Raw genomic sequence first — 18,089 nt, 5'->3', positions numbered from 1 at the left:
AAAAACATAAAAATATGAGAAATAAAAATTTATTTATTCATTAAATACATCGAGGTATTACATATTACATATTAATTTCATAAATAATCCTAATAAAAATTAATACAATGTTAAAAGGATTTGTAAAAAAAATATAAGCCCGAGCTTTAGTCAATAGTGCGACTCGTGGTCAAGATGGCCGCTGTTGAAGCCGTTGCCATGACTACGGGTGTTCAAATCATAGCCGTTAGAACGGGTGAGGTCTTCGGTGTCTTGGTATGAGACTTGAGGCTTGAAGCCATGTTCATCAGCTTCGTAATTGACTGTCTGTAACAATAATTTTTAAGTTGAAGAAAATGCCGTATCACGCGTAGAATTTTTTCTATGTTAGATTGAATTATGGGTACCCGTTCTGGTTTCATATTAATAACTGGTAGTTTACGAGGCGAAGGTCCCAGGCGACTAGTTTTTTTCGACATCTTTAACGATCTTCATTTTATTTCAACGAATTTACACAAAACCATAAGAAATTATACACCTAAAGACTTATGGACCTGTAAATCCCTTCGATAGTGTTAGTTAGTATTTATCGCGCTCCGACACACAGACAAAGCCTTTCACTTTGTTTTATAATATTTAGTGAAATTGCTACAACTTTTGACTTCATTAGCAACTCCCTTATTTTTTCTTGTTCGTCTTAAGTGCAGCTATAAGGCTAGATGAATATGGACTCCATAATATATCCTTAATTTAATAAAAAAATCGCCGCTTATTTAAAACGCGCATTACGAAAAAGCCGCTGAGTATTTTGACATGAAATTTCTACCGTTATATTTACCTAGCCATTGTTCCACAATAATTTCGACGTATTGGCAAATGTATACTTAATTTAAAAAGGTTATTTTTATTTATTGACTTTAGTCATATATATGACATTAGTCATTTGAACATCAAGACATATTTTTTATTGTTAGTCATTATTAGAATTGTATAATCTAAATTACCTGCTTCCTACCATCAGGCAAGACCACATGGTACTGCCCTTGCGCCCTCTCCTCTAGCCTCTCTTCATGGTGTCCGAAGTCAGTACCTTCGTTAAAGTCACTGACCATGTATCCGAAATTGTAGTTCGCTGGTTCCTGCGTAAATAATTTTATATAGTACTAATTTTTTTTGTACATTACATTACATTACATTAACAGCCTGTAAATTTCCCACTGCTGGTCTAAGGCCTGCTCTCCCTTTGAGGAGAAGGTTGGCAGCATATTCCACCACGCTACTCTAATGCGGATTGGTAGAATACACATGTGGCAGAATTTCGTTTAAATTAGACACATGCAGGTTTCCTCGCGATGTTTTCCTTCACCGCCGAGCACGAGATGAATTATAAACACAAATTAAGCACTTGAAAATTCAGTGGTGCTTGCCTGGGTTTGAACCCGAAATCATCGGTTAAGATGTACGCCTTCTAACCACTGGGCCAGCTCGGCTCTTTTTTTTGTACTATAAGTTTATCTAATTTTAATCTTTTTTCTTTATTCAAAGACTAAGTGTGTTTGAAATACTATTGTGTATTTCTTTGAGCAAATATATTTTTAAATTATATTAATAGTTAATATTTAATCTATCAGTCTTCCATGATCGATTTTAACTTTAAAAAAAACCTAAACAAATATGAAAATTGAAGACGGTATTCTCTTTGAGGTTTATAGACTTCGACAGCATTTAATCGATTATTCCAAAAACTTGGCATATATTACTGTTAACTTTGCTAACTCGCTACTAGATGGCGTTGCCGTCCATTAGCTTTTGTACCATTCTCATAAAGGTCATTTTTATTACTTACCGAATTTACATCAATGGCGTTTCTGGCGAAAGCAGGCGCGTTCTCATCGTAGCCCTGGGAGTGAGTAAGTCTGGCTTGCGCGCTTTGGTCGTGGAGACTGCTTCTGTAACATGAAAATTGTCTAATTGCAGTCCTAAAAAATATAAACTATCCTATTGAAAAATAATTACAAAAATAAATGTATAGATAATATAATAAATTAAAGCAGATTTCGACAATGATACAAATTGCTTCAATAAAGGACATCGATTTTGTTATATACCTAATATGATTTCTGAGATCAAAATACATGCTATAAATCCTTAAGCTCCTTATTTTATAACATATTTTTATTTTTGATTAAAATTGACTTACCTAGCAACTGCATTTCCACCATGACCAAAACCCTGATCGCGTGACCTAGCTGCGATCACCTGGGGAGCCCCTGTGAAACCAGCTGGTCCTTGAGGATATCCGTTGTTACGATTGGCTGGCGAAGGTGGCAGGTAGCTAGACAGGAATAAACATTTACAGTTAAGACCAAAATAGGAGGAACGCATGACGTCTCGGAAGAAGATTAATATACCAATAATACCCGTTCTTTTGTGTTATTGGTAGGCGGAGATGGCCCTGTAATAATTTCAACCATTCCATACAACGCCACCAACCTTGGGAACTATGAAGTTATCAATGTGTGTATGCCCTTGTGTCAGAATTTACACTGACTCACTCACCCTTCAAACAGGAACACAGTACAACTAAGTATTGGTGTTTGGTGATAGAATATGCGATGTGTGGTTGGTACCTACCCAGAAGTGTTTGCACAAATCCCTAACGACCAAGTTTTTGAAGTGGTATAAAAGTACCGTATGTATATAAAATATCTCCCAGTACGGCCGGTCACCGCGGGAGAGTTAGACCATGACCCTCCAAAGAAAAACAGACACAAAAAGGAACCTATATATATATGCTCTTACAATGTTAGACAGAAACGTGTGGCATTCTTTGGAGGAGGCTTATACCCGAAGGGGGTCCATACATTGAAAAATTACAATCAATTAATTTATATTCAATAACAGATTTTTTTAAATATTTAATAGTTGATATTAATAATACTAACAAATACAAGGAAAATATACAATTAATTCATTAATTTTAATATTTAATAATTTATTTTAGTTATCAATCGTTGAGTTTAATGTTTAGTAATTAATTTTTAATATTTGACAATGATTTTAATGTTCATTAATTAATTTTAATGTTTATCAATTAATTATGATTTTTATTTTATTTTTTTAATAGATCATAAATTTTTAATCAATTGAATGAGATATTATTGAAATCAAATGTCTAATTTATGCCCTTCAACTATTATTATAATGTATTTAAAGTTGATTTTACCACGAAAGATCTATTTGTTAATTTCTGTTATTATTATTATTTACAATGTATGCATGTATGGAATAAATAAAGCTATATTATTATATTATTATGTATATAAAGAACTAGAAATTGTTTTAGTACGAAACAAATTTGAATGACTCAATTCAAATACGTCACGTATAGTATACCTTTTAGAAAGAGGAGGTTCCGCCGCCACGAAAGCCGCTACAGCAACGACGATATAGATTGACTGAAATGTAGAAAATAAAATAACTTAATTACATATTAAAGTTACATAGACTAAATCAAAGATAAAAATGCGTGGATTTATTTTATTAGGTAATCTTCTTTCTTATTTTGATTTTGACGGATGCTTGTCAGTCAATAACGCCAAGACTGAATGGATCTAGATGAAATTAGGTACAGAGTAGATTATGGAATATCTCATAGCGTTGTTGCGCCTGCAAAAGTCGCTGTGTTTTACTTATTTTTTCATTGTTATGCCGTTTTAATCGTTATTTCAATACGCACGTACTGTAAAAACAGTTTTGTGATCACTTCAATAATTTTTTAAAACTTTTAAATTGACGTTCGTGCATCGAAAGCTACATAAATTAAAATATTTTAGTAAATATTTATTATGAAATTATATATTAAATAATAGTTTCTGCCTGTGTGTGAGAAAGTGCAGAGGTGTTAGGAACATAATTCCGGAATAAAAAGTAACCTATCGTCGTTGCGCCTACAAAAGTCGCTGCGTTTTTTTCTTATTTTTAGATTTTTATGCCGTTTTAATCGTTATTTAAATTTTTGTCGCTTTTTTACGTCTTGATAGTACCTATAAAAGAGTAGCTAATGAAACCGGGTCGAATCTTAATTTAGTTACTCCTTTAAATAGTTTTAATTTGCTTTTAAATTTAAATATTAATTATATAGAAAAATGAAATCAAAAGCTACCTTAAAGGAGCAATTTTGAAATTCAATGGTATTCAATGGTATTTTAATTAATAATTAAATTAATAAATTTAAAAAAGTATTTTATTTAATACAAAATTATACAGATGATAAAAAAGCGTAATACTTGTTGACTTGCAGGCAGGTTATATTATATAAATATGTAATTGTATTTTAAATGTTGAAAAAAGAGTAACTATTAAGTTTCTCGCCGGTTAATCTTGGTAGAATCTACATTCCGAACCGGTGGTAGTTTCACTTAACATAGTTTTGTAAAAGTCTACTTGAATAAAGTATATTTCGATTTAGATTTTATATATTATATAAAACCTTTAAGAAATTAAGCAGTTAGTCATGTTAACCAAAGTATAATAACGTTAGGTAACTCACCATCATCTTAGAACCAGATAAGATTAGATCAAGAGATGTAACAAGTGTCAATGTGAATGATACACATGTCCTACTTCTAAACGCTTTTATAGTGACTCAGTGATGATAGTAGGGGATGAAAAATTACCGCTCATTAACAACATAATAAAGAAGCTTTCAAGGCGAGGTATCGGAACAGCGAATGAATTGAGTTGTTACTTATTATTTAGGCTAATTAGCAGTTTATATTAATATTAAGTAATGTCTATTGTGTTTAGAGCGTATTCCACCGCGCTGCTACAATGTGGGTCGGTCGGAGGGTGAGATACAATTGAGTTGCGTATTTAGGTGTGTATATCATATGATATAGTTGACGTGAATATTAAAATACCTATAACATTATGTATAAAGAAAAAAAAATATTGTGATATAATAATTAATTTTGATAGCTTCATTTTTTTGTTACAATAAATTTTAATAAGTAATTCTAGTCACGTTTTGGTTTTTTAAGATTGATAAGAGTACTTGTATTTTAGTAGAGAATTAAACTTTATCTAAATTAAATAAACGAAATAAAATATTAGAGAAGATTATATATTTTTTTGCACGACTCTACAGCTCTCTCTGTCCACGTCACACCCCGCTTGTGTAGACATGTCGTGATATGGATCACGGATTCATATCCTATTTTTGTATTGCTAAGGTCACATTAGAGATTATCCTAAGAAACTAGTAGACCACGCGATAATATCGTATTTTTAATGTATATTGGTAGAATGGGCACGGTAAGTGGGTACCACCGCCTAGACGGCTATAAGAACTAAGATGTGTCCCTCGTTTCTGTAGTCACACTGGATCACTCACCCTTCAAACCGGAACACAAGGATACTGATTAGGTAATACTGTTAGAATATCTGTAGCGGTAGAATATATGAAGATTGGGTGGTACCTACCCAAACGCCCTACCAACACGTAACCGCTGTCTATTGGTGAGAAGTGATAACCGAATTTGAAGTAGAGTGATTTAGCCAGTGTAAATACATACATAAGTGAAATAATATCTTAGTTTCCATGGTTGGTGGGGCATTAACGATGTAAACAATGACTAAAATTTCTTATTTCGTCTCTTGGCAGTGGTGCAATCATGTTATGCTATAGGGGCTCATATGGCCCAATCATGTCCGCCTATACGTGCTATAAAAAGATTGATTCACGAAGAATATCAAGTAATTACGTAACATATTCAAATAAATAAAGTTAATAATAAAAAATAATATATTTCTTATTATTTAAGTATTAATAAATTTATTAGGAGGGCTGGTTCGTTTTTTGCCCAGAGGATCTGAATTGCGATTCAACGAGGAGATGCTGCTAGCATTCTTGCCACCATTCCACGCGGTCAAGATTTAGTAAATATATACAGTAACTATATTTAATTCATATTTGTGTATATTTAAGGACTAAATAATAAATAAGAATTAATATTGATGATATGACTTAAATGTTTCAGATTTAAAGCGGGAAGTATAGTCTCTCAAACAAATAACACGTTACGAAGAGGATTATCCCATAAGAAGTTATCACTTCAGAAAAAGAATTGCCAAATTACTTTCATAACTGACGGACTAATGAAATAACAAATATAAAAAATAAAATCGATTTGATAACCTCCTTCTTTTTTTTGAAGTCGGTTAAAAGTAAAGATTATACTATCCGCTGCCACTGAAAAGCTACTTTTTGCTACTAATTGTCAGTAAGTTTCAATGAAAGTTCAGTTAGGTCACACAGTTACTCTTAAAATCATTAAACTTTATTTTGACATTAAGTTATAAATTCTTTATAATGGATAATTATAACGAATACAATACGACATATTCGTCTTTACAATAACGCGTTTCAATTGACGTCCTTCAATAGTCAGCTCTGGAGCTATTCTGAATGAAGAACCTCAAAACGTACTGGAGAACACGAATTTGAATGGCGGAATGTGACATACGACATTAATTTTAATAATTATTATATTAATAGTTTATACGCATACAAATGGTAGGTATATTATATATTTTTGCCTCCTCAAAAAAATTAATGCGTCTAGACGTTACGCGAGGTTAAAGTGAAACGTCTTTGATGTTATAGTAGATATGATAATTAAACGAAAAAAAAAAATTAGTTCAAGTATGGGCCGTAAGTGGCAACGATAGTAGGTATAATCTACACCGAGTTGTTTCCATACTTTAAACGAATGAAGAATTGAACAATTTTCTGAATTGAATACTTAAACTATAGAGAGCATCAGAAAGTTCTTTACATCTTATCTGAACCCAAATTATAAGATAAATTAAAAGTTTTTTCTTTTAAAACATGCTTTTCTTTGAATGCACTAAAAAGAAATAAAAAATAAACTTTTATACTAAAACTATTATTGTTAACTTATAACGGCATTTGACACAATTCATATGATATAAAAGCTTGTCGCGAGATTTACTTCATCAAGAAGTACCCTTGCGAGGCGCCGATCATGGAATATTTCCATGATCACTAGAGCGTACTTTTTCCTCACTGAGGAGACTGAAAACATTTTTGAGAAACAGCAGAGTCAACGTCACGACAAACTAGATTGGGCTTGATGAGAATTCATCGTGACGAACTCATCATCTGTCGTCGGTTAGCTTTGAATTTAAATTGTATTTATGGAAAAATTTAATATATTTTTACTTATTTTAAAACAAGTTATTACTTAGTGTCTCTGGTCCAGAGCTTGAACAATATAAACCCTCTCCCATTTAAACATTACAGTTATGATGTATAATATTTAAGGCAAAAAAACTCACATTAGAAATTTAAAATTACGTTTGCTTTAAAAAATAATAAATAGTTTATACATATAACCATAACATATACCTACATTCAGAACATTAAATTGCACTTCAGCACAGTAGTAGAACAGTATCAGGCCATATAATAATCAGGTAATAATATTTTTTTCGTAATAAAACTATTTTCTATCCGCAGCTCCGCCTGCGTGTTTGCGTGATTGAATTCCTGTTATTCACATTTATAATATTCATAGGATTATTATTTAATTTACTTAACATTTACTTTGTTGTAAATTATAAAATCCACGTGTTTTCAAACTATCATAATGATCAACAATCTTAACTTTTCAAGCAATTCTTAAACTTAGAACTAAACGCTGTTCTCTGATTTGAAGTATCCTTATTTATCCAAAGTTTTATATATTTTTTCTTTACTACTAATCAAATCAGTCAAAATCTAATCAAATCGGTAATAAATCAAATTGCTTCATAAGAAAGTGAATTTAATTGTAGTGAGTATAAAACGACCATAGGTGTTTATACTACTACATACTAAGGGATGAATTTTTGGTCTTAATATGTATTTTGTATATCAATTCTATGGTAAAGGTAATAATAATTTATTGATGATAATTGGCTACTATTGAAAGTGGTCAGAAAATAAATGAATTCTTACAATGTGAACCATGTATTGTTTACAGCAAATAATTTAGTTTTAAATGCAAACAAATGTAATGATAAAGCCTTACCTCATGCGAAAGGCACACAAACAAGAGCTGTGATTATTTATGTAATTTGGTAGCTCGAGCTTGATGTTTTGGGCAAATTAAGAATATATAAATACAGTTGCATCACAATATATTAACAAAATAAAATGTTCTTTTTTTTCTTCATGATAAAAGAGTAGTTAAAATATAAATATATATATTTACATGTTAAATTTTATTTAAGTTTATTATTAATTTGGTTAAATATCATATATTTATTTTCTGTGTATATACTATACAGTAACTTACATAACAATATAATTAAATATGTTAATGAATTGATACCTGGTCTTTTGATTCGTTATGGGAAAAAAACAAACTTTTTTATAATAAAAAGTATTTATTAGCGACTAAAATATCACACTACAGACAAGCTAATTTACTAACTATGAGGTAACGTATTTTTTTTTATACATTTTTCAATTTGCTATAAAAAATAAATAAATGAATGAGTATTCCTATAAAGAGTTTTCGTCGAAAGAGTTCAAATACAATGTTTATCCACATGAAGTGGTTACAGATTTTTAATAAAAACATATTTTATGAGTGACTATATAATATAAGTGTGTTTAACACAACAAAAACAGCGCTTTATTTACGTTGAATAACAAGATAAGAGAAAAATTTATAGTATAATACTAATGAAAGGAAAATGCAATTTAATAACCTCGTTAAGACGAAAACATGAATCGCATCGACTTGAAACGTCATAAAGTCAAAGTTACATTGAGCATATTTCGTTTATTTTCCCTTTTAATAAGGTCCATCACCAGAACGGGCCAGATCAGACGCGTTGTCATCGTACCCAGCCCTGACATCCGCTGGTTCAACTGAGATCCTAGGCTTGAAGCCACGTTCATCGGCTTCATATTCAACAGTCTGGAAGAAAACAAACAGAATATTTTAAATTATTAAGACAATTTAGTCTTCGCTAACAGTTTTTAGTTCTTTACACCCAAATATAAGCGAAATCACTCATCACGAGATCTCCGAGACTATATGTCCGATTGACTTGAAATTTAGCATAGTTAAATTTTAAGTGCAAGTTTTAAATTTAAGCGCAAGTTGGAGTATGTTAATTGGAAGATAATTTTGTATTAATTTTATCCGTACAAAGTCGGGCAGCTAGTAAAATTTATATAAGAAAATTGACAAAAATGAAATTTAGACGTTTACGATACTATTTTCACAGCTGCTATAAACGATCATCAGATAGTCTATTACTTATTCCAGAGTGAAATAATATGTTTATACCATTAAATGTACTTTATTCATGTAAGCTCTTACAAGTCATTTTGAATCATCATTTTCAAGATTAAAAAAGTAACTGCCGTTTTAAACTATAGATTCCGCCAAGAGAATTTTCTGGTGAAATAGAACTAGAACTTTAATGAAATTACATAGCCGATACTGTTTCTGTGTACAACTAACCTGCTTCGTGCCGTCAGGTAGAACTACAAAGTATGATCCCTCAGCTTTGTTGTCTTGCCTTGACTCCGTGTGTCCGAAATCGCTTCCACTATCGATGTCACTGACTTTGTAACCAAATTCGTAATTAGCTGGTTCCTACGGAAAGAAATACATAATTGTGTAACAATTAGAACTGTTAGATCGAATTGTTATAAGTTGAGATATATATTTTATGAAAATTTCTTTATACGTAAATATTACTGTTAATGGTCGGTCTTGCAAATTTTTCCTATACTATTTTTATGAATATGTAAGTCTTTTAATATGGCTTTACTCACTTGGTTTAACAGTTCATCGAGTGCATTTCTGGCATAGTTGTACCCTTGATTGGAAACCGCATTGTATTGGTCAGGTACTCCGTAGTTATCAGACGGCATTGAATCTCTGGCAGCTGCGACGTCGTAAAGGGATGGGGATGACCTACATTTAAAAATAAGAAGTAATTAAAGTCATAGTAATAAACTACATTCACAAAATTCATGACAAGTAAATCTGATACTAATAATTTGTTGAAGTAAAGTGTAAATATATATTCACCTAGCAAGAGAAGCCGTATCATAAGAAGAAGTGAAAGCGTTTGTATTCAGATTAGTTCTAGCTTCAGGTGCTCCATATTCAGTTGAAAGACTCCTTTCATTTGGTACACCATAATTCTGTGAGATCGTCCTTGAGCTTGGAAGATAGGATTTGGAAATAGACTTTGAGGTAGGGGAGTAAGAATCAATATTTCTTGCACTCGGTGTACCGTATTGAGAAGAAACTGAACGCGATGAACCAAAAGTTTGCGGTGATGTTTTTGAGTAAGATGAAGATTGGAAATTCCTTGATACGGTGGAATGTTTATTTTGCCTGGCTGAAGGGAAAGAGTTAACTTGAGAAAATGAATTAAAGTTTTGAATTTTCCTTGAGCTCGGTTGGCCATATTTTTGAGAAGGAGATTGTTCAAAACTTCTTTGAGATGGCAAACCATATTCCTCAGAAGGAGTAGAACGAAATTCGGGCTGTTCATACAAGTTTGAAGGGGATCTTTGAAGAGGAGTTCCATAAGAATCTTTTGTAAAATCTCCTATGGTTTTGTAGTCTTGGGAGTCGGATCTTAATTGTGGTGCACCATATTCTTGAGAAAGACGGGCATTAGGAAGATTCCTATCTTGAGAGTGACTAGATGGAGTCCCGTATTCCGTGGAAATTGTGTTGCGAGCAATAGGGGCCCCGTATTGTTGGGACAAGCTACGTGAATCGGGTACTCCATATTCTTGGGAAAGACCAGATTTTGAGCTGGGAAGGCCGTATTCTTGTGAAATTCCTGATCTAAGATTTGGGGTGCCATATTCTTGAGATGGGCTCGATCGAGCTGGAGATCCATATTCTTGAGATAGACTCGATCGAGCTGGTGATCCATATTCTTGAGATAGACTCGATCGTGCTGGTGATCCATATTCTTGTGATAAACTTCTAGAAGAAGGGATATACGAGGAGAGCGATTGAGATCTGGCTTGGCCAAATTCTGGTACGCCATATTCTTGGGAAATGGAACGTTGGAAATCACTAGTTGGGTTGTAGCTGGATCGAGCTGATGCATAACCTTTCCTAGAAAAAATAATCAAAATATTAATAAGGATTATCTTGGATGTTGCATTCAATATTTTCTTTATGGAATACTTACCCAACCGGTGGTTCAGCCAAAGCATAAGCAAATAAGGTGACAAATACGAATACCTGAAAAAAAAATCTGAATTAGCAATCGATGAAAACCAGTTCTCCTCGAAGAGATAATGACTCAGAAATTGAAACACAGGGTGCTCGGACCAGATAGACTGGTGACCAAAAAATAAAACGGACCGAATTTGTATCAATTTGTGAATGTAAATATGTGTACATTTACACATATGTACAGAGAGTTATTGATTTGAATAATCTTATATAAAGGAAATGTCACTCAAGATCGTAAAACTATTGGGCCGAGTCACTTAAAATTAAGCATATTTACTCTTTGTGTTTAAATTGTAATTATTTCACGTCATTTTTATGTAATTCCTAAGTAACGGAATTAGAAAATTGTAAGTTTGAAAATAGTTATATTTTTAAATTGTTTAAATTACAAATTTAATAACTTACCCTCATTTTGCGTGTATTTTCGAGTTTTACCTGCAATTATAAAACATATTATTAATAATAATAAGATACTTAGGACGTAACTAATACGTTATTTTTTAATAAGAACACTTTTATATAAATAGAAAATTATTTATTTTGTAGGTAAATAATATAACCTACCCTTCTCGAGGTATATTCACTAATGTACAAACGAAACTTGAATGATGTTACCCCATGATCATCCCACTATATATACTAAATCCAATTCAACGATACCATCTTCTTGACAAACTTAAAGAGACACCCATAAAATATTTGCCAAAGGAATTACCCCTGTATTGCATCTCATTAAAGTCTAAATAGGTGTCAAAGTTGTGGTAATTTATATTGATTTGATTGTGTTAAAGCCTTCATATGTCGACACTGACTGAACCAGATGTGCTATTGTTCAAATAAATCGATAGTTTAAGTATAATACAAAATAAGTGTTGCGTGCATAAGTGCTTCACGATTATCGCTTTGCGGCTTAATGCTCTTGATCTTAATAAGTATGTAAATTAAAAAGTTTTCGTATTTATGGGTAAATAAATGATTATATGTACCGACTCTTTGGTATAAGCTATAGTTTATAACAATAAGCAAATAAAATATAACAGTAAATGGACGACTTTACATATAAAATAAATCTAATTAGGATTGCAATTTATCTTTTCATTTAGTAAATTCTCCTACTTTCTTTTTAGGAGACAGTCCGGAGCTTTTTTCAGCACGGTGTTCTAATTCGGATTGGTGGATACATGTGTGACATAATTTGACCAGACCGAATATTGTTTGATTTTTTTAATAGATAGATTGATTCAAGAGGAAGATTTATATGTATAATACATGCACAATATGGTAGAGAAACACTGAACATTTTAGAGGTTTCTGAATTAATGTCGTAAATAAACACATTTTTTGTGCTTACATTGCAAACGCTGGCTGAACCCTAATCAAAATAATGTATTACAATATTGTACACCTTAAAAAGGTCTTCAAAAAAATCCGCTATAGTATATATATATCTATCTCTTAGGGATAGCCCACAACAACCATTTTTTATCCTTTACTTTTTACGAGAAATAATGGCTTATTTTCGACGCGATTTTAAGCAATACATCATTAATCCTTATCCAATGAAGTACCTTAAATACATTGTGCATTTAATATAGATAAATATGGCTCTTGACAACATGTAATTTAAATGAATATTTTCGAAGATATTACAGATTTAAATTGCAGGGACATAGGGGTTCGTATTGTCTAATGACTGAAAAACTGTGAAAGTTGTAAGACATTCTGTAGTATATTTAGTATCAGCATTGCACCCGTGCGAAGCCGGGGCGTGTCGCTAGTATACTACTACACAAAACAAACTTAAAACTTTGTCAAATATAATGTGTCTAGCTTTTGATATCGGTTTATGTAAAATCAATTTTGGACCATTCTACAGTTATGATGGTAAGTATGACTGCCTTGTCGGTCTAGTTATACGAACCTATCTCATCCCTTATCTATTCCCTTATCCCAAAACCTAACCAGTAAGTAACCCCCACTGGGTTACTTACTGGGTAGGTTCTGGGATCAAACCTCAGTTCAGGCCGAAAGAAACTTATAAAAAAATTCAGTAACAGCCCGAAGTCTGGAAATTGGAAGTGTTTAAACCCCCGTGCCTAGGAAAACAAGGCTTTAAGGCTGTTGGTCCTACGCCTGAAATCACTCCGATCGTGTTGAACTTGTGCACTTGTGTGAATATGTCCGGCATTGTTGAGTGGTCTCACTTGAGATTTCCCGCCGTGACCGTACCTAATCGGTCAGGACGACATTTTCATCAAACACAATATAAAAAAATAAAATGATTGCAAACGATTTTTTTATACAATTTTTAAAACCATACATTTTTAATGGTTTTAAAAAATATTTTATTTTAATATAATTTGCAGATTTACAAAAATCGATCGCATTTATTCATTATTTTGCAGCTCACTATCACACGGTTATTTTTTTTTTACTAAGATTTAATTCGAAGCATTAACGAGAATTGTAATTATTTTGTTTCCTAACATACTTGTATAATATCTTATCAGCACTATAAGTATGTATGTACATAACATTGTGCAACCCGTATATTTAACTCAACAGTGTAATGTGACGATTCAAAAGTGCTTTTATGAGCCTACTTGAATAAAGAATATTATGATTTTGATTTTGAGTACTTACATATGTCTATGGGTAGTGGTGACCACTTACCATCAGGTAGCCAGTCCGTGACATAAAGTAAGTTTATTTATTTAGTTAGTTTATATCATAAAAAGTGTTCTTTTTTAAAGATTGAACTATGCAATCGCGCTTTCCCAAACAGGTCGTTAAAACCAAGGTCGACTCTTGTATCCACGACAAATTTTAGATTGTCATGATTTGTAAGGAATATTGTTTTAAATGGAGGCAAGAGAACCTATATACATTTTATCTCAAAGCAGATTGTTAGCTTGTACGCCTTTAGTTTTTGAGGTCCCAAATGATATGCACGTGTCAGATATATGATATCTAACTATAAAAAATAAAAAGTAGTAGGTAATTTGCTTTGGGAAAAACTTAAAGTCTTTATATACGATATACGGGACTAAAGATTAGTAGCAATAATAACACTTTTACCATCTAATGCAATAATACCTTTTTTTTTTGTTTTTATTTGTGCCAAGAGGGCACAGATTATTTCGCCAATGTCACGTGCGATGGAGAAGACGCGATGGAGATTGTGATTGCGATAGTGCGGTCGAGATTACAGGCTTAATTTAATTTGAAGGCATAATCGTAATGGACTCTCTGTTCAATAATACCTTGTAGCGTAATACATAAAAAAAAATCGCATGGCACTTGACAGCTTGACACAAGCGGGTTTACTTTTGGGCGCGAAGTTTGGGTGCTTCGAAGTTGACATAAAATTTCTGAGTAAAATGTCGATTCAGTTGCTTTTTGTTATTATTTATTATTATTCATTTATAGTAAATAATGTCATTATTGATTGTTATTTGTTATTATAAAGTCAAATAGTTGTCTATTCAATAATACATTTTTTTTTTTTAAATAAGATCATTCCTCAACATTAATATAGTCAATAATATAAAATATTAAATTACACGAACTGGGCACCAATTCGACTAACAAGCTGTCAGTTTAACGCAATCGAATCGAAACATAATCGTTGCCGATCAGCTGTTATTTTTTTTCTACAAACGGTACATTACTGCTGTGGTTCGGAGTTAGATCCAGGGCCGGACCGTTAGTTAAGGGGGCCCTGGGCTAACTACTTAGGGCGCACCTAAGACATATCTGAACGTAGACTTGAATTAAATTAATCAAATGGGTTTGATTAATTGCAGGACTCGCAAAGCTGCAAACCATGCGATATGTTTAATTTAATAAATTTATAAATTCTTTCGCATTCACGTGGCCCTGGGCTGAAGCCCAAAAAGCCATATGGTAGATCCGGCCCTGGTTAGATCAGAATATAATCAGGATCGCATTGTAACCGATATAAATAAGTAGAAATTGTCGTCAAATACGATCAATCTGAGGCAAATTTTTGTAAAGAACAGTCAAACTGAATCGGAATAGAATCGGGGCGTATCATTACCGTTATATGTTAGTAGATTTAGTAATTATTAATGAAAAAAATACTAATAAAGAATTCTTAATATAAAAGTTGGATGTCAACCGTAATAATATTTCTTATGCGAATCTCTAATAATAATTAAATAACAAAAGTATCTTTTCAATATTAGGTAGACGTGATTAATAGAATATTAATATTATTAAAAGTTGATACTGATTTGATGTCTGTTTATTTATCGAATGAACTAATAGTGCTGAAATTTGAGACTCAAAATAGAAAAAAGATAATTTCATAATAATAATTATATTTTAATTAATAATAATATACGCCTAGTCAATCGGGTGAATAATAACTAATGACTGCATAATTGCTATTAAAACTAACAATACATTTATTAATTTATAATTATATATATTTGCTATAAAATTAAAATAGGAACATTAAATATTTGACATTTGAACATTTGACATTTAATAAACAAATGTCATATCAAATCTTATACTGGCAACCCTGTAACTTTATCATACACTATCAACGAACCATCAGTGTAAAGGCCCAATTGAATATTTTCCGTAATGGTCACTTCAGTATTTAAACCACCACTTGTTAAAACACTTTCAATCGACGGCCCATAGAAATGGTGACCGTTGTACTCCTTTCTAAAATTCACTGCAACATTTCCCCTCAGTGTTACCATATACAAAACTTCAATTTCCAACTTATATCTATTCGCTGAGAGTACAGCCGTTACTGCTTGTCCTGGTTGTAACTCTGTTTCCACATTAGTCGTTGTACCAATTGTAACAGTTTCTGACTTTTCTTCGGTCTTACCAACGCTTGAACTGAACGAGAAACTCGTCGTACCGGATATTTTAGCTAAAATTACATTCAAGTCGTACTCAATATCTTGGGACACTGTCGTCTCCTTACTTCTGGACCAAGTCGTTGAAATTGTATTTTCAACTGTATGACTTATTGCCGCGTTTGCTTTTATCGTAATATTCGACTTATTTTCGAAGTCGTGAGCTAGAACCACCATTGATTTGACGCTGCTTTCTTTTAATTCGGCAGATTTTACTTTTAGTATTCTTGATACTTGTTCCCAGTTATACGTTTTATATAAATCTCCCCATGGAGTTGGACTTTTTAAGAAGACATCACGTGGTAACATGCCGTATTTGGTCTTTATGGCTTTTTTTAAATTGATTTTGTTAATGTTGAAGAGTTCAATTTCCTTATCACCTATAATATCTATGTCGTAACCAGAATAATTTATTTCAACGTCTGATTTAATTTTTCCTGCTTTTAGGTTTATTGTTATTTTTGCTTCAATTATTATTATAGCACATAAAAAAACTATGAGTTCACTGTGCATTTTGTTAATTTAAATAATATTTATATATTTAAATAATTTGTATTAAACAAAGTTCTTGTCGGTACTTGGTCTTCAATGAAACTGTTTTTTTTATGCGGTTTATTATCAAATTTGTCTTTATTATCAATAAATAAATTAGAGTTCCGTATTATTTTTTATTTTAAGTAACACCTAGTTCTAGAGCTACCCACTGAATAATAGTATAATGGTTTACATCGCTGTCAACATTTTAAACACTACATTAAAAACGACACTAGAATCTTAGTCTATAAATACGAACAATTGGATGGATGTTTGTTAGTCAATCACGTCGGAACGGCTGATAAAAATTGGCTAAGAGATAGGTATAGTCTGGAGCAGCACATTGGTTACCCAATAAACCTAACAAATGCAAACCAAACCAACAACCCCCCCCCCTCCCAAACACACAAAGGTACGGGTGGCGCTCATGTTAAAGTAAGAGTTACAAAAATTTATAACGAATTTGCTTATTTTGGTGACATTTAAATACAAATAGTTAATAATTTTAATATATTGTATTATATACATTAGCTAGGTATATTAGACGCCCAACAGACTTTAAGCGAGAGATAGATTCGAATTTAAACTTTTATAATTATTATATTAATAAATTCAAAATAAAAATTTATATTTAAGTCTGTGTAAAAATTAAAAACTTTTAATTTATAGAAAATATATTTTTATAAAAAAAAAGTATTTATATTTATGGTTATTTTATTTCAATTATTTTTAATAAGTATGTTTATAAATATAAACATACTTTACTTGTAATGTACAGTTGATTTAAACTTGACCTTTTGATACGATAAGTAGGTCAATCAATAGATATTATTTCGTATAAGTAGTTTTAATAATCCATTTAAAAAATAAAACACATTTATGTTTGTTTATTTATTCAAAATATCTTTAATATTATGACAATACATTTGTTCAAGGCTGTAAATAGAAAAAAATAATTTTAAAATATATCATCATGCTTTAGTAAGTAATTCACTATCTCTCTACCTCTGTCTCTCTTCAGTCGTTTCTTCATTACTGAAGATAGTAAGTAAGCTCGTACGGATGACTTGCTTATAGCCTATTCCAAGGGAAGTAGGAAAAAAGATAAATAAACCTTAGATTTACTTGTTTCATGCGATTTGCTAATAACTCAGCTTTATTGTACACTACTTAGAGTATAATAAGAAACTAACTACTTATTTCTACTTTAATTTTACTTACTGAATTAAGATATAAGTTTCGTCGACGTTCAAAACGCCATTTTTTCGCAAATCCATAGTGAATATCATAGATTAATCAAGCTCTCGACCAATTATATCGTGTCAATTTACTGTCAAATCTTGTTTATTTAGCCTTTGTCCTCTTATGGTTGGAACAG

At 31.7% G+C, this 18,089-nt stretch overlaps 3 protein-coding genes across 3 annotated transcripts; all 3 read right to left on the bottom strand.

Annotated features, from left to right (window-relative positions):
* Positions 1 to 16: 16 nt before the first annotated feature.
* LOC113392129 (uncharacterized) lies at positions 17 to 4,575 on the bottom strand. The gene is made up of 6 exons (XM_026628416.2): positions 4,532 to 4,575; positions 3,376 to 3,437; positions 2,180 to 2,314; positions 1,826 to 1,928; positions 984 to 1,118; positions 17 to 306 (listed from the first exon to the last, which is right to left on the bottom strand). Exons 1-6 carry the CDS (start codon positions 4,535 to 4,537, stop codon positions 151 to 153), a joined length of 597 nt encoding a protein of 198 aa, XP_026484201.2. The 5' UTR covers positions 4,538 to 4,575; the 3' UTR covers positions 17 to 150.
* Positions 4,576 to 8,663: 4,088 nt separating this feature from the next.
* On the bottom strand, positions 8,664 to 11,687 carry LOC113392122 (pro-resilin-like). Its single transcript, XM_026628403.2, has 6 exons — positions 11,682 to 11,687; positions 11,230 to 11,282; positions 10,101 to 11,153; positions 9,842 to 9,983; positions 9,525 to 9,659; positions 8,664 to 8,972 (listed from the first exon to the last, which is right to left on the bottom strand). The coding sequence occupies exons 1-6, from the start codon at positions 11,685 to 11,687 to the stop codon at positions 8,847 to 8,849; spliced, it is 1,515 nt and encodes a 504-aa protein (XP_026484188.2). The 3' UTR covers positions 8,664 to 8,846.
* Positions 11,688 to 15,740: 4,053 nt separating this feature from the next.
* Positions 15,741 to 16,748, bottom strand: LOC113392097 (spherulin-2A-like). Its single transcript, XM_026628375.2, has one exon. The coding sequence runs from the start codon at positions 16,688 to 16,690 to the stop codon at positions 15,812 to 15,814; it is 879 nt and encodes a 292-aa protein (XP_026484160.2). The 5' UTR covers positions 16,691 to 16,748; the 3' UTR covers positions 15,741 to 15,811.
* Positions 16,749 to 18,089: the final 1,341 nt, after the last annotated feature.

This window comes from Vanessa tameamea, chromosome 27 (assembly GCF_037043105.1).
Source record: "Vanessa tameamea isolate UH-Manoa-2023 chromosome 27, ilVanTame1 primary haplotype, whole genome shotgun sequence".
NCBI classification, from domain to species: domain Eukaryota; kingdom Metazoa; phylum Arthropoda; class Insecta; order Lepidoptera; family Nymphalidae; genus Vanessa; species Vanessa tameamea.
Note: the sequence above shows the minus strand (reverse complement) of the source record. Positions and strands in the feature narration are given on the sequence as shown.

Bases quoted from the DNA above. Each gene is read 5' to 3' on its own strand.
- LOC113392129 (XM_026628416.2), bottom strand. The intron at 1,929-2,179 runs GTAAGTCAATTT...TTCATGTTACAG, and splicing joins GGTGGAAATGCAGTTGCTAG to AAGCAGTCTCCACGACCAAA. The intron at 307-983 runs GTAATTTAGATT...TTATTGTTACAG, and splicing joins TGCCTGATGGTAGGAAGCAG to ACAGTCAATTACGAAGCTGA.
- LOC113392122 (XM_026628403.2), bottom strand. The intron at 11,154-11,229 runs GTAAGTATTCCA...TATTTTTTCTAG, and splicing joins TTGGCTGAACCACCGGTTGG to GAAAGGTTATGCATCAGCTC. The intron at 9,660-9,841 runs GTGAGTAAAGCC...TTCTTTCCGTAG, and splicing joins TCGATGAACTGTTAAACCAA to GAACCAGCTAATTACGAATT.
- LOC113392097 (XM_026628375.2), bottom strand. From the start codon at position 16,690: ATGCACAGTGAACTCATAGTTTTTTTATGTGCTATAATAATAATTGAA.